The following is a 25621-nucleotide window of genomic DNA, read 5'->3' as shown; positions in this document are numbered from 1 at the left end:
CAGCCATAAATACTCCACGCCCTAGCCAAACTACACAAGAGCACAGTTTGCTGTCCTCTGAAGATGCCGGCCACAGAGACTGGCAAAACGTTAGGAAAAACCACCCTCAGAACATGGCCAAGAAGCCCGAAAAACCCACAACAACCAGGATTCCTTCAGTGCTGGCAATAAGAGATCTTGCACCACACCTGAGAGCAGGAAGCTAGATGAGGCAGCGAGAGAATGGACTACTGTAGGTGGTGGTGCACCATTCTGTCTTCCAACACAGGGGAAGTGGCGGAAGAAGCTCCGAAGTAATGGTGGGTGGAACTTCTGCTAGGATGTTGAATTTATGGAAGACAATTTTGTTGCATTGCTTTTTTCCCTCACTTTGGAAGGTGTATTCTGTGATGTAGCAGCTCCCAACCTTGGGGAAACCAGGTGTTCTTGGGCAGCAGTTCCCAGAAACCCCAGCCGGCACACAGCTAGTGGCGAAGGCTGAAGGGAATGAACCATCTCGACTACCCACGGTTGGGAATCATGCTGTAATGTATGCATGTCAATGTGCACATTTTGCACTGCCAGCTAGATTGCAACATTCTGAAAAGTGCGGATTTTGGTGTCCAAATACACTGGTTCCAATTCGATGAATCCAATTTGGTAATTTTGTACAAAATCTGGGACCTAACCAATTTGTTCTATATTCGTAGCTTCTGTTGCTGATGCCAGCTACTCTGCTGCCCAATGCATGGGGCACCCAGGCTCCTCTTCCACCTCCTGGTCTGATTCACTTCTTTTTGAAATGGTAAATGACTCCTTTCTTTTGGGGGGGGTGGCTCAACACATTCTCTTCCTCCATTTTCTTGGAATAGTTGCTCCCATGCCTTAGGAAAGAGTGGGTGGGAGACAGTGCCATTTGCCCCGGTGTAAAAACCACTAGTTACAGTTTTGTGCTGCTCTCCGTAGTTCAGGCACTTCTTGGCTGCCTGCACAAATACTGCCAGACTCCAAGGACTTTTGGGCCCCATCATTATTCATGCGACTGGATGAGAAACAACCATATTATGAAAAAGGAGAGGTGATGCTGAGGAGGAGGAGGAAGAGGAGGCTGGCTATCAGCAGGTGGCACTGACAGCTATGCCCCCAGCATGAGGTTGCCTGAGGCGATCCCCTCACCATGGCTAATGGTCAGACCTGTCCTGCTGCCCCCTTAAGATATCCCAGTCAAAACAACTGAACTGGATGTGCTAATCATATTACATCTTTCATATGCTATTGCTCCTTGAGGTGAATCTTGTTTGGATCACCAGCTAAGAGTTTTGTTCATAAATGATTGAGGGGAAATAGCTTTTAAAAAGAAAATACTTCCAAATAGGCTTGCAATATCTGAGCATATCGATCTCCCTGCAGTTCTGTTTGGAAAGTGTGGTATGAAGCCAGGCAGACAACAACATATGCTGATGTTGGTGCCTCAGGCTGGCTACTGAGATGGCGAAGTGAAGCTGGAATGATGTCAAAAAAGGCCCCAGTAGAAGCAGTCTGGATACTCAGTGATTTAGGTATCTGGCTGAAGAGCCAAAGGTTGGGATTTCGATTCCTTACTGTGCCTTCTAGGACAGGAAGCAGCCTGTGTGGCCTTGGCCAAGCTGCACAGCCCCAGGGCACCCCGTAGAAGAACAGATGGAGAAGCCACTTCTGAGTATTCTGTACCTGAAAAAACCCTGAAAACGGTTGTCGTAAGTCAAAGTCGACTTGACAGCACAGTATTATTATTAGAAGTAGGATGGCAGGATTAAATGGTTCAAGACTGGAGTTTGAGATCCTAAACCCGGCCTAAAATAAAGTTATGGGGAATGAGAGAGACCAAGATTAAATCAGGGAAGAAAAAATTTGGTGTGAGTGTTTCTGTTGTGAGGTTGTACGAGTTCTATTACAGCTCTCAAAATAGCCTGGCTAAAATAGGCAGGAGCCATAGTCCAATGGTGCTGTAGCAAATTGTGATCTGAGAAAGTAATATTTCTCATCTCTGGCTGAAAGAAAAAAATTTATCTAGATATTCAGCAGCAGCAGCTAATGGCATGACTAGTTTTGATGGAGGAATGCCTCCCACACAAATATAAGATTAGAGTATTGTAATTGCATATGTAGAATGAGTGTTAGGAGGTCACATTGTTCTTAATAAAAACAAATATTGGAGCAGTGAACATATGTTTTCAACCTGTACATTGCTAACTTCATCTGCGCACCTACTTATTTATCATGTTAGATAATTTACACATCTAACAAATATCTGATGATTCTACATGGTTAGCCATTTTTATACGTAACAGAACAAAGGCAGTGTCAGGATTGGTACACTTTGTCATTATTGTACTGGATGCTGGGCAACTTAATTTGGGTGGATCATGGGTGGAATCATTTGCAATTTTGCCTCTGGCAGCAAAATCTCTTGGGTTGACTGCAACACAGAACAGAATTTTTCCAGAATCAGCTATTCTGATTAGGTTTGAGGGTTTTATTTTAACGGGAGATGGGAAGCAGAGGCTTGTAAAGTTGTGCAGGAATGAAGACAGGCATCCATGTAACAATAGAAATGAGCTTTATTTCATAAAAAGTTTATAAAATGCATATTGTACAAAAATAAAGTCTGTAGAGAACTTTGGTAAGTTAACACAAACGTTTGAGACGTAAATTATAGGTGAAGTAAAAATTCCAAAAGAAAGATCCTTGTCTGTTTATTATTGTTATTATTATTAAATTGTTGTGGGGGAATCACAAACTTTACCTTTTTTGTACTTTTTGTAATGTTAGCGTTACAAGTTGAAATACTCTGAAAAATTGCTGAGGATAGACTAGCAGCCATTAATGAAGATTCACCGCAAATGTTATTTTTACTCCTTTTAAGGTGCTGAAAGCTAATCTGAGCAAACGGCGTTGCTCAAAGCTCATGTTTTGTGCAGGCAAGACTAAACTTAATGATAAGTTTACACTAAAATACAGTCTAACATAAACACAGGAACCACTGTTCTTATGCAGGGTTGCCTAAAGAACTGTTATTACTGCCACACCCAAGAATTCCAAATTTCCAGTGTTGTAATCTGGGTCACTCCGGATTACCATTTGACAAGTTCACCAACTGAGAATGAAAGCACAACGCATCCTGAAAGTGTTCAGATAGAAAACATACCAGTTGAAGATAAACTGCCCACTGATTTGCTTTAATAAGCAATAAAATAGTGAATGGCCTCAAACAGGCATGATTTAGGACGTGTGCAGACCAATAGTTTCTCATGCAATTTACTACTCCTATCTGTGCAAGGAATGGAGGGTGATCCATATTGCATGTTTATACCATATTGCATACAATCTAGATTATGTATTGTTTTGTATTCTGTTCAAAGTGTGAATCCTTTTGCATAGCCTAGAAAAATGTCCAGCTCAGTGTCCTCTTTTATGGCCTTTATACTGCTCCAAGTGTTTAATTCTTAGTCTTTGGAGGAGGGGGCAAACTGAAGCCAAATGGAGGTTCCTTGATTTTAGTGGGAGTATTAAGCAAGTAGCTGGATGGATAGTTCAGTGAGTTAAGTAACTGGCTGCGGAGTTAAATTTTCCCATTGCACATCCCAAAAGAGCCAACCTGTATGTGGCCTAGGACAAGCTGCATAGTCCCAGGATACCCTCAGCAGAAGGGTTGGTAAACCCCTTCTGTGTATTCTCTACCTAGGACACCTGAAAGTCAGAATTGACACCGTAAATCAGATGGCACCCAATGATTATTATTAAGCAAATGCTTAAATTGAAACAAGTGGTGTCACTGCCCACTTATGTCAAAGACTGTATCATTACACAGTTACAGCATTCTGAGATCACTTTAAGTGTCACGGCTCCATCCTACAGAATCATTGGGAAGATATTCAGACCTCTTTTTACTTGGGAGCTCTGGTGTACTGCCCTGTGCAATGCCCATTTTTTAAAAGTACCTAAACTAACTACAAAACCCAACGGTACAAAGGATGGGTGACAACAGTATTATACTACAAATCCCAGAACTCTGTAAGGTAGAACCAGGATACCTCAAGTGGTGTCAAAGTGCTATAACTTTCTAAAGCAACTCTTTGGCTGGAAATATCAAAAATACTAACCACAGCAAGAGAAATGAAATGGATAAAAAAATGATTGTGGATCGACTGCTGACTCTCATGTAGTCATTGGGTGAAATTCTGTACACACACTGACCTGGGAGTAAGCATCACTGAACTCAATGGATGTACATCAGTTGTATTATTCATATCTTTTTTAGTAAATAGGGGGTATAAGATCAACTGTGTGTGGTTTTGGTGTCCTCATAATACAACCCCTATGTACCATTGAATGCCGGCTGGAGTCAGCAAATCAAACTTTAATTTGTTCATTTAAAAAATTAATTTGCCTTTAATTTATATCTGGTCCAAACAAGGTGCTATACATGCTGAAAATAAATCGTGTTAAAATTAAAGGGCTGGATTTGTTAGAAAGAGAGCAGACCTACTAAAGAGCCTCGTGGCACAGTGGTTAAACTGCTGTACTGCAGCTAAAACTGTGCTCACGACCTGGGGTTCAATCCCAGGTAGCCGGCTCAAGGATGACTCAGCCTTCTATCCTTCGGAAGTCAGTAAAATGAGTACCCAGCTCGCGCGGGGGGGGGGGGGGCAATGCGTAGCCTGCATAACTAACTTGTAAACCGCCCAGAGAGTGCTTGAAGCGCTATACGGTGGTATATAAGCAGCATGCTTTAAATCAGCGAAACCTATATAATGTTGCTGTGACAGATCCTATTCACTCAACGGCTGAAAACTGAGATAGGACTAACAACTGGGCTAGGTCCCATTGGACTTGCATCCAAGTCAATATGGATGGGAAAGCATGGCCATAGAAATGCTCAGAGCACTGTGGAAAGTGATGATTAATGAGAAAAACATGTGACTAAAATGCTAGATGGGTGGGACATCCCTAGGGCAAAGCTGAAAGGTTTTTCCCTTAAGTCTTTAAAAAAAACCCACAATGTGCTGTTCCAAACACTCAACCGCCTATATATTAACTGGGAGGTAAACTACTTTTACCTTCCAGCTAAGAGCTGCCAGAATGAGGTGTTCCTGGCATGCTAATCTTACATACATGGATGGTTTACAACCAGATAAGGGGGGTGGTGTCCTCCAGTGTTGGAGCAAAGTGCTACTCATTCAGTACATGAGCACCCCAAGCTACGTTGATAAGTGCCAGTCAGTGACAAAGTACATGCAAGCCATACAATCAGTTTTAGAAGTAAATTTGCCAATTTTTTTTACACTGTGTTTATAGTAATTTTAACACCCATCCATGCACCCACAGCTTTCTGTGAATGAGTTGAATTTAAAGCCTGTTAATTTCAAGAAAAGGGGCATGCAATCCCAGGCAGCTTTACATGACAGTAAACCTTACTGAGTTCAGTGAGACTTACTCTTGAGTCAATTGTGCACAGAATCAGGTATGATCCTACAATTTATGGTTATACAAGGCAGTATTTAAAAAAAAGAGTCAAAAGGAGAAATTGCACTATTATAGTGGTACAAGCTCCCTACCAAGTTTCACCTAATTAATTGTGGACCCAGTTCTGTAGTTTTTCTGCAACGTTTACAGGAACATAAATGAGTAGCGGTGTGCTGAGTTCAGCAACATGAGTTAAGAGATAGAAATGTGTTTTTTTTAAAAAAAAATATTCTTCCCAGAAAACATTATCCAGGATGGCCCAAAGCCACATGGGCTGGGGTCGGGGGGTCGGGTCTGGTTGTTTTCATTAAAAAATGGAACATTTCCCATCTCTATGTGAGTTCTACTATACAGTACTTTACCTTAATCGCACTGTTGTGTGGTTTAAAACCAAGGGTGTGTTCACATGTATCTTTCATTATAGCCTTAATCAGCATTCAATGTGTTATTAATCTTTAGTTCTCAAAAGGATAATTTGCATCTCTGCTATCATGGTTGGCAGAATGGATGAATACTAGCTTTGTTCGCTAATGAGATTTGGCTTGTAACCTCATTAAAGTCTCAGGGAAGATCTTCAATACTTTGAATGAGATGTTTTCTCTGGAGTAATGCGATTTGCCAATAAAGAAATGGGCTAGTAAGAATGAAGAAGCACTCTTGCTCTGCCGGAGGAATAAAACGAGTTGGTGTCTCCTAAAGCCGAAGGATAAACAGCATCTAGACTTAGGAGTGTCTCAGCATCCCCACCACCACCACCTTACCGAGTATTCTGAAAATGGAGGATTTGAGAGATTTCAGATTGTATCTGCATGGAAATTTTTTTTTGGACTTATATACCGCCCCATAGCGCTACAAGCACTCTCCGGGCAGTTCACAATTTAATTATACAGGCTACACATTGCCCCCCCCCCCCAGCAAGCTGGGTACTCATTTTACCGACCTCGGAAGGATAGAAGGCTGAGTCAGCCTTGAACCGGCTACCTGGGATTTGAACCCCAGGTCGTGAGCACAGTTTTAGCTGCAGTACAGCAGTTTAACCACTGCCTTTTGAAGAGAATTTTGAAGAGGACTGTGGGGAGCTCGCATTTACGTTGCTTTCTATTAGCATTCTATGGCCAACTCACGCTGCCAAAGTCTACACATCAGTGTTTTTCTCTCCCATTAGGGCTGGATCTGCTGTGAGCCAGCAACCCCGGGCAGGACAATTTGGGGTTTAATGAAAGAGCAACAAATATTGTCAGGGAAGAGGAGAAGATTTTGTGGGATTTTTCTGCTTCCAGGGCCAGAAGGACTTGTTCAGTTCTTATTATGAAACATTTCGAGTGGGGGAAAAGGACGCTTGCTACTTTACCTCAGGCAGCAAAATATCTTGCACTGGTCCCATCTCGCCTGCCCACACGCACCAACTTTATGAGGGTGGGGAACAGCAATCGGTTACCAGCATGGCTCTAACAGGAAGGAAAGGTGCTGCTTTGTCTCACTTCCTGGTTAGTACAAAAGCTTTGAGAAGCTGCTTTGTAGGCATGCCGTAAGAGTGAAAAGAGGGCCAGGGAAGGAAAGTTTCATTAAGGAATAAATGGTTGATATGCTTAAAGAATTACCATAGCTTAATGGCGACAGAGAGCCTTGGCATGCAGAACATCTATTCAATTCCTAATGTGTCCAGTTATAGGATCCTAAATTAGAAGACTAGAGGAAAAGTTCAATTTGTATCGCTGAAACTTGCCAGTCAGAGTAGACAACACTGGGCAAGATGGGAACATCTTAGCATGTGAGAACAGACAACTTTGGGCACAATGGACTAATGATCTGACTTAGTATAAGGCAACTTCTGATGAACATGTGAGTTCAGAAGTCTGGGCTACAAAGAGAGCATGGGCAAAAAAAAAAGCAGCGTCACATCAACTTCTACAACGCCTGATATATTTTTTAAAAGTTTTGCATATGTAATCAAAATGATGAAAGATAAAAAAGGACTCTCACTAAGGTGAGAAGAGGTTAAATTAGTGTCTTAGATTTATAGCAGATAACATCATCTCTTTTTAAGGCTTAAGCTTTTTGTAGGACTGCAGAGATAATGCCAAACTTCTCAGCACAAACATAAGATGTTTAAGTATGCTGTTGTTTTTTACAGTCATATGATGCTCTTCATTGGTCTAAAATAAATATGTTTTAAAAGGGTCATCCAGTCTCAGATGACCTGATTCACCTGCAGCCCCTAAGAAAATATTTGCAGTTTCTAACCTTACAACCTCATTGCCCAAATCTAGCAACAAACCACTAAAAGCCCTTCAAAATAGGTGTTGCTTGGTTGTCTTAAAGGGGTTTTCAGAGTTTGCTACTGAAATCTGGTGACAAAGCAGAAAAAATCTTTTCAAAACATGCTTTGTGGCTTCCCTTGTTTGCTGCCAAACTACAGTGGTAGAGTGGTGATGGATTTTCTCATAGGTCTTTCTGGATTGACATAGACTCTCAGATCTCATAGTTACCAATCTCCAGGGATGGGGACTTAAGTCGTGAGACTTGCTTTTGAGGTGGACTTATAAGTCGCACTGGTAACTTGACTTGGCTTGGGTTATTTTTTTAATGACTCAGACTTAACTCGCAACCAGAACCAATTTTTCCAAATCACATCTTTGAGCCCCTGTTCTTTTAACAAAGGACACCATAAGCCTGGAAGAAGCTTTGCAATACTCATCAGAAGATGCAGAAACTGTAGGCAAATTGCAGCAAACAATGGAGGAGGCGATAGTGATGGCGAGGGAGGATTTTTGAGAGGGTGGAAGGGTGAGGGAAGGTGAGGCAGGCTCAATATTGTTTTCGTTTTAGCAACGACTGAGCATGAGGGGTGGGGGGCAGGGGGCAGGAAGGAGCAATATATACAACTTTACTAACAGAGACTTGGATTTGGGACTTGAGACTTGGGACTTGGTAACAAGGAATCAGACTTGGGACTTGGTACCAAAGACTTGGATTTGGACTTAGACCCAAAGACTTGCCAACACCCCTGTGCATCCCTAATTCATATCATAAGCAAGCACAATGGAAAGTGTTTCTATTCTATCCAAAGCAGAAAACGGTTAAAAAAAATCTATGGAGAGAATCCAGCCAAAGCTAAGAACTTCTAAAACTTGCTCGTTTCACAGGGACATGGTTGGGCACATGCTTAACTCTCCCACTGAAGTCAAAGGCCATTAAGTTTTAGCTGACAATGTCCTTGCTTCCTACTTTATTGCAGTTAATATTAAATGCAACTTTTATAATACTATTTTGTGGGGTTAAATTAAAAATATACAGCCAGCTGCAGTCATATACAAGAGTTGGTGATCCTTTATGGAGATTGACAGAAGCAAAAACATTTTGCTTAGATACTTCTGTTTGTTAGTCACTCTCATTAAGTGGAGCCGGAGAGAGTCAGAGAATGATATAACTATGCTCATCTAGGTCTTTGGGTATGTTCTTTATATGCAAATCTCCATCTACCTCCACCAGTTCTTGTAATCTGGGTATATACAGATCTAGATGTTTGTTTACAGTTACTTCATATATGTAAACCTGCACTGCCATGGACATCATTACCATTCTTAGACTGTGGATCAGTGACCTCCAGATGTGTTTTACCAAAACTCCCATCTTCAAGGCAGGCTGGGAATTAGATAGTCAAAAAAATCTGGAAGCCCCCAAGGTGAGGTTAGCGAGTCTAACTCATATCTGAAGGATTCTCATGGGGGGATGGCTGCCACTGACTTCGGTGCAACTTCAAATTGTTTACTGGAGTTAGCAGAAGTGGAAGCATAAGCCTTTCCAGAATTTTGACCCCCTGAACTCTTGCAGTGATTAGAAATCCTTGCCGTTGTTATATTTTGCTATTCCTTGGCATTATGACACATTGCTTCCCAAGCAAAGCAAGAAGATGGCATGTCCTTCTCTGACCATCATAACATTTATCCTTCCCCAGCAACATTTATCAGATGGAAGGGGACCCCTGTAATTTAACTGTAATTTAAAATGTGTATGCTCACATGTACATGTATGGTTATGTGCACACGTACAGAAATGCTACAGAACTAGGCTATTGCTTTTGAGGTCCTCTTGTGATTTTTTGTTTTTGTTTTTGTTCAAAAGGTAAAGTAAGTGATTTTCTTTTTTTTAAAAAAAATTGTATTCCTGTTACCGATTGTTAATATTTAAATACAATAACAATTATGGACCTTTGTTCCCAGCGTCACTGTCTCATTGTAACTTTGGCACCTGTTGTGAAGAAAGAAGGTTTAATAAATAAAGGAAAGGAAACTCAGAACTGAACTGTAATAAATAATAGTCATCATAATAACTTAAATCTCAATAAATATTTGCTCTAGATTTGTCTCTGACTGGATGCATTGCATCAAGTAGTCTCTGTTCATTCATGACAATCCCAGATAGAAATGTAGTTAATTAACTCATCTTAGTCCTTTTGCATACAAAATAAAATAAAACACATCCATATTTTTATGGTGTAGCTCAGGCAGGAACAAGTGATTAAAAACACAACACATCTTCAAAAAGAGCCAGAAAGGAGAACAAAACTTCCTCTCCCTCTTTTGCTCTCAGAATACCAAACACTTCATAGTTCAATTCTTGTTGCAACAAACCAACAAACCAGCTCCTTTTGTAATAGTTTGGTGAGGAATGGTTTTCAGGGCTATGTGGATCTTTCGCTAGCATATCAAAACCACTGTTTGACGTGTCCCCTGTATACTAAAAATATTTTTGCTAACATCTTATGCTGGGTACTCATGTTACTCCAGTGGGGTGAGAGCCTCTGAAGTGCCACTACTTCCTGTCCCAACAGGTAACACAAGAAGCTTGTGTACCATGTCGGAGAAGTTTACGTTTGGCCCCTCTCCAAACCAAGGTTAAACCAATTTTCTGAAGATTTTCCTTCCCGTGTGAGTTTCTTCTATATGGTCTGAGGGTTCTTTCCTTCCTCTGGCAGTGTGGGAAACAGAATTTTTCAAAATGTTATCCTTAGGGGCTCAGCGAGGGTGAGACGTTTGTAGCCCATGGGCCTCATGTGACCGCCAAGACTTTTACAGTCCCAAGCTCCCTGCTTGACTTTCTCATGTCACACATACAAACCCCAACTGGGGAAAGCAAGTGAAGGGGCAAAACCCAAACCAAACCCTGTTGCTGTTCTACTCCCGGAATCATCTGGTTTGGGCCTTATAACAACAAGCAACCCCACTTTCTCTTGTTTTGCTCAATTCTCCTCCCCAAAAAGGTCTTTTAAAAAAACTAGAAGTAGACTTCCATGTACTTCCCTTTCTGTGATGTGTGGTTAACGTAGCTTTCAATGTGTCTGCGGTCTTAAAATTGGTAAAAATCTTCTAGACTCTGCTTGCCTCTCAGGTACAGGAAGAAGTGATGCTGCAGTGGCTCTTCTGTCACTAGGGTAAGCTGAGTACTGGGCCTAAATGGTGCATTCTGACAGAAACATTTAAATCACTGGCTTTCATTCCATGGCTTCCTTAGAATTTTATCAACGGATTCCCAATTATAATAATAAAAATATAGTAATGATAGACAAGTTCACCAGGAGAGCAGTTTGCCCAGCAATATCAATTTTAAATACTCAGTATTACCGATTTTTTTTTTAAAAAATGCACAGCCATAGAAAAGTACTGAGTTTTTTCTAAAATACATGCTCAATTTTTAGGAGGTGACCCGGGCTGGCTAGTTAGCTCCATGGGTCAGAGCACCCAGAGGTTGGGGGTTTGATTCCCCATCTTGCCTGTCAGGAGAAAAGCCAACCTGGAAGGCCTAGGGCACAGTCCCAGACCACCATCAAAAAAAGGAGACTGGTAAATTATTTCTTGAGACTTTATACTGTACTTAGAAACTCCTTGGAAGGGACACCCTAAATCAGAATTGACATGATTGCATGTAATTAAATTAAATTAGAAGGCCCAACTCAAGAAGGCCCAACTCACCTATGCAGTGATTTCTGTGAACTGAGAGTGCACCCTAGACTATGCCCCATGTATTTATTTAAATGTCTCTATATTCCACATTTCCACCCCATACAGGTGCCTAAGGACAGCTCCCAGAGAAGCATCCAATGAACAAAGTTACCTGGAGAACAAATTGATACGACTCCTGAGACACTGTGGTTTAGATAACCACAACTCAGGGGAGACACTTGTATTTATTTTTGTGTCTAGAAGCTTCAATGAAGCCAACGTTTTTCCATTCTTCTCCAACAATGCATTATTCTCCTCCTTCAAAGAAGATACCTTTGTAGCTGGTGCTGCCTTTCCTGCTAGCTTGCTATTTAATTTCTTTCCATGTTCCTGCCTGCTCTGCCCCTCAGGTCTGTTACCAGCAATAAATGCCCTAGTGGTAAGTGCTAGATATTGCATCTGTTCAAATGATAGCATTCCTAAGGGTAGGTCTGGTTGGGACAAATCCACATGCCTGAGTGGAACAGATAGTCAACAAAGATGGCTCTGGTAGGAATCATAGGAAAGAAGGCAATTACACCTTCTTGTCCTTCTTCAGACCAATGCCATATTCCCTCCCAGTTTAGCCATGTTACTGACACATTGTGGTCTCCCTGCCCATAAATAACAAAAAAACCCTTAAATTACCACTGTTCATCCTCTGTGAAATGTGAAGGTCACGCTACACCTACACTTTTTGAGGTTGAGGCTAGTCACAGCTGACTGTTACTTCCAATTCTGTAACTGGGAAAACACAGAGTGAAGGAAGCGATCAAACAGAGGTTGTGCTGTTAAGCATATGCCTGGACAACCTTCACCAGCAGTGGATCACCTCACTGCAAATCGTGTAAAGTAACCTTCATTCATCCTGGATCTCTGCCCCTGAGCATCGATGTCTATTTGCTTTCCTGTAGAAACAAAAGAACTCCATCCCTCTTATCTTCTCCAACGATCCTGTGCGGGATTCGAACCAACCAGGATTCCACCACGGTCATTCTCCCATGTGCTTGGTCCTCTTCCTTCGTTTGAAGCCCTCATTCCCTCTCCTTGGGAGCCTTTGTCCCTTCTTGGCCACTGTAGCAGGAATGCAATATCACAGCAGTGTCCAAACACAAAAGGACATCATCAGACACATCCACATTTTTTAGCGGAATGTTTTCTCAGTATATGGTAAGTTGACAGGTTATCGTCCAAAAACGAAAGGTCATCGTCAAAGGCAATGGGCCTGCAACAAGGCTGTGGTCTGATTTTGTCACTGACCAACTTTCTATTTTGGGTTAAATTATTTAATATTTGGTCATACAGGGTCACGGATTTCTCACAGGATCCACTACAGTAACGAAAAATGAGTTCTTCTTTGGTTTTGTATCCCAAACCCAAGTCAGTCACATTTAGATGTATCTCACTTAAGACACAATCTTGATTTCTGCCTCTTTGACCTCTTCGTCCTTTTCTGTTGCTGGAATTATTATTTTTTGCTGCATTTTGCCGGTTTCGTTCTCGTTTGGTTAAAAATGGAGCAGGTTTGTCCGGTGACCTCTTCAGTCTTTTTACAGTGGCTTGAATAAAATCCAGCAGGTCACCAAGCTGACTGGGATAATCCCCAGGCATATTAGCTGTTTTGAAAAAAACAGACAGAAAATGTTTATTTATTTACTGATGTGATTTCTATGCAAATTCCTACTTCTAATATCTTAAAGTTGTCTAAAAATCCCCTCCCCTCAGAAATACTTCAGTATATTTAAAACAGCTTTAAATGTTTAGATAGCCCATTGTAAAGACTTAGGATGTCAATTATAACCATTTAGCACTGTCAAATTAAGTTATCCTAGTAATACTTTTAATACTTCAGGTTTATGCTTATGGAGAGTTATTTATTTATTTAAAATACTTATATTCCACTTTTCTCCTAAGAAGGACCTAAGGCTACTTGCAGTATTAAAAAGAAACAACATTAAAAGATAAAAAGCAATAAATTATTATAATATTTAAGATGATTTAAACAAATACAGTATATTAAAAATAGTAGTTAAAAAGTGCTAAAAACACATTTAAAGCAACACATTCAGATTTACCAGAATCTGCAATTATCAAAGGTTTTTTTTCCCTTTTCTCCAAAGCTTTCTTCTTTCTGTCTTTAAAAAAAGGCCACTACAAAGGTATAAAAGGTACTGCAAAGAACTGACATTTGTAGTTGAAATATGAGATCAGTTTGGTCCAACAACGTCTCCTACGTTAAAAATTTCCCTATTAAATAGTGAATATTCGCAATCCAAACTAGACTGGCCAGTTTTAGTGGCTACATGAATGATCAAACTCTGTATCACTAGTATCAATGAGTCACTGCTGAACAGTCTGGAAGGTTACTTCTTTGAACCAGAATTCCAAGGATGCCTAGACAGTCATGCTAAGAATTACAATCCAAAAAATAATTGTTCCATATTATGCTCTTGAAAAAGGGATGAACATAGCTAGTTCCAATCTGTGTCACATTCATATATTTTTGTCCATCTGTCCATTGGATTTTCCCACTTTTATAAAATTTTCAAAATCTATATTTAAAATAGATTTTTGGTATAAGTACACATTTGGTGTAAAGACTCCTTCTGTCATCCCTAAACTACAATCCCATTTAACATGTTAAATGTGAGGGTTAGCTATGCTCAAATCTGCTTCTTGGTCTAAGAGGTAAGGATCAATTCATTTCAAGCAGGACTCCTTAAAGCTCAAAATTCTTCTTCTTAATTCTGAATGCATTATCCCTGTTAACCAACATTGATTGGGAGGGTGCAGTTCCTCCACTGCTCTCAGTGTAATTGCTAAAATGATTGTGCCTCTACCACTCATTTCTACAAAGCCTGTGAAGGAGAACTCTATGATGGATTCTACCATCAATAAATACCCTTGGTCCCCCCCCTTCCCTGCTCAGGAAAATTAGATGTTTTTCAACAGCTGACCTTTGTAAACATGAGCAATCATTGCTAATTGCTTTAGCCTTTTTATAATCTTTTTCCTACGACATGGCTTGAAACAGGAAATTCAATTTATTTATTTGTTATTAAATGTATATCCTGAAATAGAAAATTTCCTAGCAAACGTGAAGGGCTTTCTTGATTTGTTTAAGGATAAAAAGTTGCCAGATTGAAGGATTTGATGGCTAAAATGAGTTCGAAGGATCAGATTATAGCTAAACTTCAAACTAATAAATTATCGTGGTACTATTATATCCAATTAGACAGATGGACTAATGAATGGTTTATGATTAATGGCAAATGTAGAGAATATGCTAAGTATGAACAATTTCTATCATCACATGAAGACATGCAGAAGGATGCTTTGAAGAAGGGAGTAGTAAGTAAAATTTATAACATAATTTTGGATCAGGAGGAAAATGAGATTGAAACAGAAGGATTAAAATCAATTTGGGAACATGATTTAAAGACAGAAATTAGAACAGAGGATTGGATAAAAATTTGGAAGATAAGAGTTCTAAGATTAATGTCGGTAAGAATAAAGGAGAATTTTTTAAAAACTAGTTTAAGGTGGTACATGACTCCGGTGAAATTGAACATAATAAATTCAGACTATTCTAAAGCCTGTTGGAAATGTGATGGAGAAACTGGCACATATTATCCTATGTGGTGGGAGTGTAAATTGATTCAGAAATTTTGGGAATTGATTTTTAAGGAAATATGTGATATATTTGGAAACGATATTGAATTTAACTCAAAAATTGCTTTGGTGTCATTTTTTTTGATAAGACAGAACCTGATGATTACTCAAAGGAATTGATTCCTAATTTTATGACAAGTGCTAGATTATTAATAACTAGATACTGGAAAGACAAACATGATATTAAATTAGAAGATTGGTATAACGAAGTATGGACATTGTGTTAGATGACAAATTGACTTCTGAACTAAAGATGAAAAGAGGGGAAATAAGTCTGAATATTTTTATGCTATTTGAGGTAGATTTATTGAATTTGTATTAGTGAAAGGAAAGGGGAAAGCCTTTAAGCAACAATCAACACAATTTGGGAAAAGAGGTTCATAATAAAGGAATTACTCCAAAGGGTCCCATGGGTATGGGGTGCACTGGGTTTTAGATTGTTAGTATTTTGTATTAGACAGATGGACTAATGAATGAAGAGCCTGAAATGAAGAGCCCGAAAAACCCACAACAACCATCAGTATTTTGTATTGTTTTGTATTGATGTACTTGTTTTGGAAAATGATAATAAAAAATAAAAATAAATGTATACCCTCACCTTGCCACAACTGAAAAAGATACACAAGGCAGCTAACAAGCTCAAAATAAAAATAAAGCTTTATTCAAATGAACTTAACAATAAAAACACAACATTAAAATAGGAAACCATCAGGGAATCACCCAAAGAGTTGATTCATCAAATACTAGCTGAAATGCCAAGGTCTTCCAACTAAAAATGGTTTGATCAGCAGCAGCAGAGCTAAAAAGGATAAAGCAACTAAACGTCTCTTGCCATAGAGTTCCAGGGGCTGGAAAGAGCCACAGAGAAGGTCCCTTCCCACATTCCATATCATACAGGACTTCACAGGCTGCGGCCAATACCTGGAATTATGATTGGGCAGTGCACAGCTGTCTTAACAAGGAAGTCACATGCTCTTTGTAACTGGTTCCAGTCCACAGACTGGCTGCAGCATGCTGGATCAGTTGACATTTCTGAAAACTAAGTAAGCTGCAAACCTGTGAGCAGATGCTTCTGTTATTATGGGCCTCCTTTCGGGAATTGAGCTTATTGGAAAGGAATTCAAGTCCACCTGTCTGCGTGCTGAAATGTGGACAGGACTTTAACAATTAAAATACCATCTCAAATTAAAATAGGGCTTTCTAACAAAATATGGGAGGCTTCCGTGAAATGGAAACCCATGAGCAGCATTCATTAACGAAATACAACAACAAAGATGCCAAGGTCAGATAATCTTAAATGATTAATGGATGCTCTAGTTCCTTACTTGTCAAACGAGAAAAGAGAGGCAGAAAAGCAATTGTTCCAAGAAACTTAGAATTTCTGGAAAATCTGCCACTGCCACTGGTGTCCTCTCTGTGTGTCTTCTCAAGGTGAAATGTCCCAATATATTTGATTCCTGAGCCACCTACTCAAGAAAGCTGCTGTGGCACAGTCGTTTTTTTCTATTGTGGTTTCAGGGACGTCCCTCTTTCATGAAATCTCAAATCAAGGTTTATCAAGTTAGAAGAGGAGCAACTAAGCAGTTGTTTGAAAATTCCAGACACAATTAATGCTGGTTGTCGTGAGTTTTTCGGGCTCTTTGGCCGTGTTCTTAAGTTTTTTCTTCCTAACGTTTCGCCAGTCTCCGGAGCACAGACAGAGCTCCGACTCCTGTCCTCTGAAGATGCCAGCTGCAGAGACTGGTGAAACGTTAGGAAGAAAAACCTTAAGAACACAACCAAACAGCCTGGAAAACTCACAACAACCATCGGATCCTGGCCATGAAAGCCTTTGAGAATACAATTAATGCTGTTATGTGTAGGGTTTATTAGTTTTATTAGGAATTTAATATGAAATTACTGATTTTACAACTTCAGATGAATTTGTAAATCAAAATATACATATCCATCAAAATTCACATTTATCCACATTTTGTAGTAGTAGTAAGTTCTCAAATAAAAAGCGTGTAAATGTTTCACATTTGGGAAGAGTGAAGACAAAATGGATGTGTTTGTTAAATGGATGGACGGATGGATAAATAAATAAATAAATAAATAAATAAATAAATAAATAAATAAATAAATAAATAAATAAATAAATAAGGCAACAATTTTGTTTGCAAAAATTGTGCATATTAAGCAAAAATACATGCACATATTTGGAGACATGTACACAAAAATCTATGTGAACGTTAATGAGAATTTTAAAAAGAATTCTTAGAGTGCAAGACAAATTGAATGTAAAATTAGAACAAAACCAAACTAAAAATGGTTGAATTTTCATTCCCTTCTCTCATGTCGTTTGTGGTTCTACCTCTTATTTCTCGTGGTCTTCTGTTGAAATGGTCAACCAGCCTAAAATCCCAGTCAGTCACCTCCCAATACATGCTGATTGTGACAAAACTTGTACACCATGTGCACTTTGAGAGCATCGCATAAGCTGAAATACTGTTGGACTTGATGAAGCACAAAGATTCACATGTGTAAGTTCACCAGGGTTTAGACCTAGGCAGTCTGTGTGTCTGACTATACTAGTTGTGCAACAAAACACAAAACTAGTCATGCAACAAACTGCATAACTGAGCATGCACTAACAGTGCAACTGATTGCACAGCAGTGCCTGCTTTCTTGATAAGACTTCTGCATTGGTGCAAATATGCAGAACTTGAAGATATGCACAGCTACACAATAGGACTCTGGCTACTAAATAATTAATTTAAAAGTTCACAATCCCGCGTGATTGATTTTTTAAAAATAGAATTATTTAAACTATTCTATTACATGAATCTAGTCCTACCCAGGTCACATATGAAATCTAATGAGTGTGGAGTATTTATGATTGATGGGGGAAAGTCAAGAAAAGTGAGATAGACCAGAGTTTTCCTATTGTTCCTATTTACCTGCAAATATCAGAGCTTAAACAAGTACAAAGTGGAACCACAGAACATGAGGCTGTAAGGTGGAAGGGGGAGCCTGGCATGCTTGACCTTCTTTTTCTCTAAAAACTGAACCCCATACTGTGCTTCACATGTAATTGGGGTAAACCTCAGTTTAGGCAAAAGTACATGTCACGTTCTGAATGTGGATATAGGAAACCGAAACTTAAATCCTTATCCCACCATGAAGTGTACTACTCTAAACATAAGCAGTATCTCACTCAGGAAGTGACAGGGTATTTATATCTCCCCAATCAAACTGCGGGGCATGCACATGTGGACATATATCCCTACTTGGATGAGGAATCACGGGGCAAACGGGTGCTAGGTATTCAGTTCCTTCCCTTGATCCAGCTGCGTGCACGGAGCCCTGTTAGGAAATTGCCGTGTGTGCCAGTTAGTTATTTGGAGGAGTGGAAGCACTGGATTTAGTTCTGCTCCTCCTTGATGAACAGCTGATCACTGTTAGCTCTTTACCAGAGCTTGGGAAATTAGGTCATTGTACTACAGATCCCAGGATCCTCCAACTACCAGTGCAGCCACTGAACAAACATGCCGTCTTTACCTATACAGTGGTGCCTCACTAGACGATGATAATCCATTCCACTGAAATCACTGTTCAGCGAAATCATTGTCTAGCGAAAAGCATTTCCCTATTGGAATGCATTGAAATCTGTTTAATGCGTTCCAATGCGGAAGAATCATTGTTGTCTAGCGAAGATCGGCCACAGGAAAGCCACTTAGCGAACCGCTGATCAGCTGTTTAAATAGCTGTCTTGCGAGGCTTAGGTCCCGAAAACACCTGTTTTGTGAGTGCGGAGGGAGCTGTCAAAATCATTGTCTAGCGAAAATCGGTTTGTGAAGCAGGGACCAAACACTGTCCAGCGAAATTCCCCCATAGGAATCACTGTTTTGTGAATTACTATAGCGATAGCAAAAAGTGAATGTCTAGCGAAAAAACTGTCATGCGGGGTAACTGTCTAGCGAGGCACCACTGTAGTACTTGCAACACCATGAGTAGGCATTACCCCCCACCCTACCCCTCCCAGATCTGCATCCTCAGTTGGCAGCAGCTACGTTTGAGCCACAGGTGTATTCCCCATCAGCACGCCAGCACTGGGTTGTGTGTTGTTTTGCATGTCAAGAAGCACTGAAGGAAATGCTGCCCTCTGTCTGTTTCTTCTCCTAGCAAGTCATAGGTAAAAGTAAAGGTAAAGGTTCCCCTTGACAATTTTTGTCCAGTCGTGTCCGACTCTAGGGGGTGGCGCTCATCCCGCTCTTCAAGCCATAGAGCCAGCATTTGTCCGAAGACAATCTTTCGTGGTCACATGGCCAGTGTGATTTAGTCACGGAACGAATGTTCCAGGGTAAGAGTGGCTCCTCCAGATTTGTTGGTACGCTTTGCTACAAAGAAATAACCTTGTTTTGCAATATAACCTTAGTCTGTACTCAAAATTAATTACGCAAACTCATAAAAGCAAAGTGTTCTGCTTATATACCGCCCCATAGCACTTAAAGCACTCTCTGGGCAGATTACAATTTAATTATGTAGATAACAAATCCCCACCCCACCCTAGGAGCTGGGTACTCAATTTTCCATCCTCAGAAGAGTGGAAGGCTGAGTGAATCTAGCGCCAGCTAATGGGATTGAAACACAGATTGTGAGTAGAGTTTTTGCTGCAGTACTGCATTTAACCACTGCATCATGAGGCCCCTGCATAAATGCTATGTAGATGTGTCTAGGTTCCATCTGCCAATAGTTTTAATGCATACACATGCACACATCCCTTTAATTCATTTCAGTGGCAGAAGGTACTCTATAAAGGGCCCAAGGCAACCTTTGTGGGAAAACAACACTAGATTCTACTGGTCTAGTGGATCCTATGTCTGCAGAACCCATTAGAGCAGTGGTTCCCAACTTTGAGTCCCCTGATGTTCTTGGACTACAGCTCCACAACATCCTGGCCAGCACAGGTAGTGGTACAGATTTCTGAGAATTTTACTCAAAGAACATTTGGGGACCCAAGGTTGGGAACTGTTTCACTAGAGCATTTTCCAGCAATTGATGGGGCTAAGATAGTTAAGAATGCACAATCAAGGTTGCTATAATGCAATGTCCAGGGAGTCTCAAGCCCCCTTACTTTAACAGGGTGAAGCTATCATGATCATTGAGGTCCAACTTGGAGGGCACTGGAAACCGACTTTAAAGGTCATGCCATGCTAAAATATTATTCTCTTCTGATTGAAAAACATTTGACATGTTGATTAGGGAGAAGATGAAATGTCAGATATCTGTTTGTTAAGAGGAAGCGGCAGAGTAAGAACAAGTGACCAGCTAAAATTTCCCTGCTGTCATGGGATTGGAGTTTCACTGGGAATACACTGTAATATGGTACATTGACAAGCTTGTAGGGGGAGCAGACAAATGGGGAATCATAGAATAATTGAGTTGGAAAGGGCCTATAAGGCCATCAAGTCCAATCTCCTGTCCAATACAAGCATCCAAATCAAAGCAGATCTGTCAGATGGTTGTCCAATTTTCTCTTGAATGCATCTAGTGTTGAAGCACCCACCACCTGCTGAGGAAATTAATTCCATTGTTGCACTGTTCTAACAGGAGGTTTTTTCCTGATATTCAGCCTAAATTTGACTTGAGCCCATTATTACATGTCCAGCACTCTGGGACGATTGAGAACTGATCCTGCCCTCTCCTCTGTATTACTACATTTCAAATATTTGGAAAGTGCTATCATATCTCCTCTCAGTCTTCTTTTCTCAAGGCAAGACTAAATATGCCCAGTTCTTTCAGTCTTTCCTCATACGGTTTGGCTTCCAGCCCCTTGATCATCCTTGTTGCCCTCCTCTGAACTTGCTCCAATTTGTTGGCATCTTTCTTAAACTACGATACAGACTATGAGATCTAACCAGTGCCAAATAGAGGGGGACTAGAACCTCACAGAATTTGGAAATTATATCTCTGTTAATGCATTCTAAAATCACATTTGCCTTTTTTGTAGCTGTATTGCACTGCTGGCTCATATTCAGCTTTTGATCTACAGCAACTTGTGACTACAGGTAGTTATCACTGAGTAAACAATAGCAGCCAACATTTTATACATTGGAAGCTCACTCCATGTAGAATACCATGCAAAAGCCACACTTTTTGCTGATGAAGGAAAACATGGGAATTTCCACGGAAGTATCCTTCAATCTGGCAAATTTATTTTTACTTTTTTGAAAAAATGTATCCTTATTTATTTTTCTGACACGGTGCAGGCGTATGTGGGCATTATATTCATATTGCTACAGTCTTCTGGAAAGTCTAGATTACTTGAAACCTCCTTTGGTGTTAGAGGGTCTTCAGAACCAGAATGTGGTCTTCTGGACCACAACATGGCCATGCAAGGAGTTGTGGCCTAAAAGAAACCAAAACTCATATTTACTTGAAACTAAATCACATCCATCAGTCTTCTTAACTGTGGGGAAGAGTGACTGGGTAGAGGAGCAGTGAATGGTGAAAGTTCAGCCTTTTGGCCAATTTGCATCATTCCTGAGAGGAAATGTGGCTTCTTTCCAAAATGTGAAGAAGGAAGTCCCAGGAAAGATTCCAGAGAGAGAAAGAAAAGCAGACAAGGCAGAAAAGGGGGAAAAATGCAGATGTGGTTTTTGCATCTGCTGGGAAGATGATGAAAAGGCAAAAGTGGCCTGAGAATCCTTCTCTCCCAGGAAAGCAACAGTGGAGAAAACCTCTGTGCAGGATGTGCAACTATGATAACAACAACAATCCGCCCTGGGAGTGCGATGTTGTATGTATGAAAAAACATGGGTGGGCTAGGGAAGAAGGATTTGGCATGTGAGATACATCATTCTAGACGACACAGGAAGACCTTGGAGATGATGATGAGAAGCAAAGGTCAGAGGTAGCTTACATTTAGAGCTGAAAGCATGGTCACATTGCACAGAAGTGACTGAGGCAATCTTTCCATGTTTGCAAACTCAAATGTCAAGGGAATCTCATGCTTAAATCCTGAAGACCCGTATGCATACAAAGGAGGCTAACCTGCATACTCCCAGAGGACACAGATACGGACTTTAGTTAAGGACTGTCTTCCAGTCATGGGCTATCTCTGATGTCTCTTTTTCGCCTGTGTTTTCGTAAGAGTTTTACTCCTGGCCACTTCCTTCGCTTCTTTATGTTGTGTATAAACCCTCTACCTGGCTCCACTGGCTTGAAGCCAAACCTCTCTGGATTACAACAGTCTCTGTCTGTGTCCACATGAGAGGGGCATATTTTGACCTTAACTGTGAACAGAGCTGGGGGGAGGGGGAAACATTCCACTTTAGAATGATAATTCCTAGAATCCTTAAGCCATTCATTTCATGAATCAATTCATTCTATTTATACCTTGCCTTTCTTTTTCAAGTTGGCTGGATAGATTGGTGAGTTGGGTATATGGCTGTGGAACTAGAGGTCAGGTGTTGAATACCTCATTGTGCCTCCTGGAGAAGAGTCAGCCCGTGTGGCCTCTGGCAAAATGCAGAGTCCCAGAAGAAGAGAATGCTAAACCACTTCTGAATATTCTACACCCAGAAAACCCTCAAAAGCATCTCTGTAAGTCAACATTGACTTGCCAGCATATGACTTCCCAACAAAAGAAGTCAAACAAGCTTATAGAATGAGCTACTGGCCGTCGGTCTTGAGTGTTGAGGGACTTCAGGAGCTGTAGTCCAGAAATGTTACATCTCTCAAGTTCTGCTTTTGATTTCACTGCCCCTCACAAGCAAAAAAAGACACTTGGACCATCAAATGATTCACCTTCATATATTCAGTGACCATTTGGATGGGGAGCATATAGGACTACAGCTAGGGCTGTAAAGAATTAGTTGCCAAATTCTTCATTCTCATTGATTTACACTTTATTTAAAAAAAAAATACTCCATTGAGGAATATTCATGCTGTTCAAGATTTTTTTTTTAATCCCAGCAAGAGTGGGACAAGGACTGAAATCTTGTTGCACAATTATGCAAACAGTGTAAGTTAAGAAATCTCTGTCAACATTATTTGTTGCATACTGACTCATGTAACTCAGTGTGCAACAAATAAGGTCTACAGGAATTTCTTACCTTCCAACACCTCACCTCTAAAAGTTACGTTGTTTTTATAACTGCTCAACAAGGATTCAGTCAAAGTGTACTATGTTTCCCATCAAGATTGCCACCATTTCCACAAAGTGCAAAGTGCATCAAGCTAGTGTTCGTTCCCTTCAAGAAAGAAAGCGAGCACACAGCAAGCACAGAGCAATTGGCTGATTGATTGAAAAAAAATAGATATGCAAACAACTCCTCTGGTCTAGTCGCTATACCAGAAGGTCACCTGCTATCATTTTGCACAACTTGTGCGATCTACATCACTTCACTTAGCTGGTGTAAAAAAAAAAATTGCTCCGGTTCTTGTTCTGTTGTCCAAAGAACACCACGAAAGACCTTGCCTTCTTTGGTCCCATTCCTGAAATATGCAATCACACCCCCATCTCTATGCATTCACTCCCCCATCTCTATGCATTCAACAGAACATGTAAAGGGCATATACATACATACCACTATGTAAGTGTTAAGTCTCTTCCAGCTGATCGGAAGCTCCAGCATGACCTTCACTGAGAGACTGGGGTAGAGCTAGCAGGTGCAGTAAAAATTACGTCTCATAGAGGTATAGCTAGCAATTTGGCACCAGGTACAAATGGCACCACCTCCTACCCATGAGCCCCTGCTCCTTGACAAAGAAGGGGGAGAGTGTAATATCCTCTAAATGAAGATAATATTTATGCTTTCAAGTGGGTAGCATCATTGTCATTTATTTTCGTAACATTCACCGGTAGGTTCACCTCTAGGTTTTGATGCCTCTAAATTTTGGTGCCTGAGGCAAAGCCCCAGCTGTGTCACCTTTTTTTTTTACAGCCCTGAGGTGTTCACATATTTGAGGGAGGTGAAGAGGGAATCAAGGAATAACCCTATTGTATTCCAAAGCAGAAAAATGAAAAGAACCCATGCAAACACATACTTCCATCACAAAAATCTGAAGAAAATTAATAGTGAAGTTCCCCTTGACAATTAAGTCCAGTTGTGTCTGACTCTAATGGCCAGTGCTCATCCCATTTTGTAAGCCAAAGAGCCAGTGTTTGTCCATAGACACTTTCCATGGTCACGTGGCCAGCATGACTAGACATGAAATGCTAGACATGAAACTATTCATCTACTCACATCTGCACACTTTCGAACTGCTAGGTTGGCAGGAGCTGGGACAAGCGATGGGAGCTCATCCTGTTGTGTAGATTCCAACTGTTGACCATTCAGTAGCTCGGCGGTTTAACCCGCAGCATCCCCTATGTCCCTAAAAGTGATTTAGTTTCAAGTAAATATGAATTGGACTGTACTCTCAGGCTGTGATCCTATGCACAGTTCCTCGAGAGTAAGTCAACAGGATTTACTTCTGAAAACACATGGCCAGGATTGGAATTTGTGGCAATAATAGAATATGTAAGCCTTTTAATTTGAAAAGGTCCCACTGAAAGCTTTGGCTGATCTCTGCAGTAGGGGCCCGTGGGTTGAAAATTCCATCCAACAATTAGAGGATTGCAGACAAGAATATTTTGCTGCAACATTAATGGACAGCCAATCTGTTGCTCTCAGGCATCAGAAATTTGTTGAAAGTCCAATTTATAAAACTGCACCTTTAAAAATTATCAGTTTACAAAATTTTTTTAAAGTAATTGGCATTATGGCTAAAATCCACAGACTACTTAAACCATCTGTCAGCTTAAATAACAGCCCTGTTAAAACTATTTCAGCCCAGGTAGGTCTAGCAAAGTCAGAAGGCCTAAACTCTATTCAATCCAAAGCACATCAGAATAATACAGGGGTGACAACTCTGATCAGTACATGTATCACTTCATTCCTTATTGTTTCAGCATATGTGAACGTTGCTGCTGCTTTATTTACTTTGCAAAGTGGGTGGATTTGGGGGGCACTGTGGCCACTTTGTGGTCACTGCACTTGTACCCTTTTAAAAAATAAAAATTTAAAGGGAAATTGCTAGTAACAGCTCTCACCACCACAAAAACAACATGAACACATTGCTGGGAGGGAGACAGCCTTCCTTCCTTCCCTTGTGAGTGGAAAGAAGGCAACAGCAAATAGGGCTTGAGCAAAGAAAGGGACATTTCCTGCTTTGAAAGAAAGGCGTTTTACATTAATGTCTTCTCTCTCTCTCTCTTTTTTTAACCCTGCTCTTTGCAATACTTTGTAAGTCTTCAAAAATCTGCTTGCTCCTCCTAATGCTGTTCAAAAGGGAAAATGAAAGCCAAGAACTGAGAGGGAGAGATATGAAGGGGAATAAGGAAAAGGGGATGAATGAATAAAGGAGGGAAGAGAAAAGGGGAGGAGGAGAGAAGGAAAAGGGGGGAAGAAAAACGAAAAATGGAGAAAGGAATCGGGAAGTGAAAATTGAAAAGG

General features: G+C 40.5%; 1 protein-coding gene across 1 annotated transcript in view; it reads right to left on the bottom strand.

Annotated features, from left to right (window-relative positions):
- Positions 1–9641: 9641 nt before the first annotated feature.
- GDNF (glial cell derived neurotrophic factor) overlaps positions 9642–25621 on the bottom strand; it is a 39404-nt gene continuing 23424 nt past the window's right edge. Inside the window, exon 3 of the mRNA XM_020795714.3 lies at positions 9642–13081. Within this exon, the coding sequence (XP_020651373.2) occupies positions 12591–13081 (491 nt within the window). The 3' untranslated portion in view covers positions 9642–12590. The remainder of the gene's footprint in view (positions 13082–25621) is intronic.

Source organism: Pogona vitticeps, chromosome 2 (assembly GCF_051106095.1).
Source record: "Pogona vitticeps strain Pit_001003342236 chromosome 2, PviZW2.1, whole genome shotgun sequence".
Lineage (NCBI taxonomy): Eukaryota > Metazoa > Chordata > Lepidosauria > Squamata > Agamidae > Pogona > Pogona vitticeps.
This window is presented reverse-complemented; position numbering and strand designations above follow the sequence as displayed.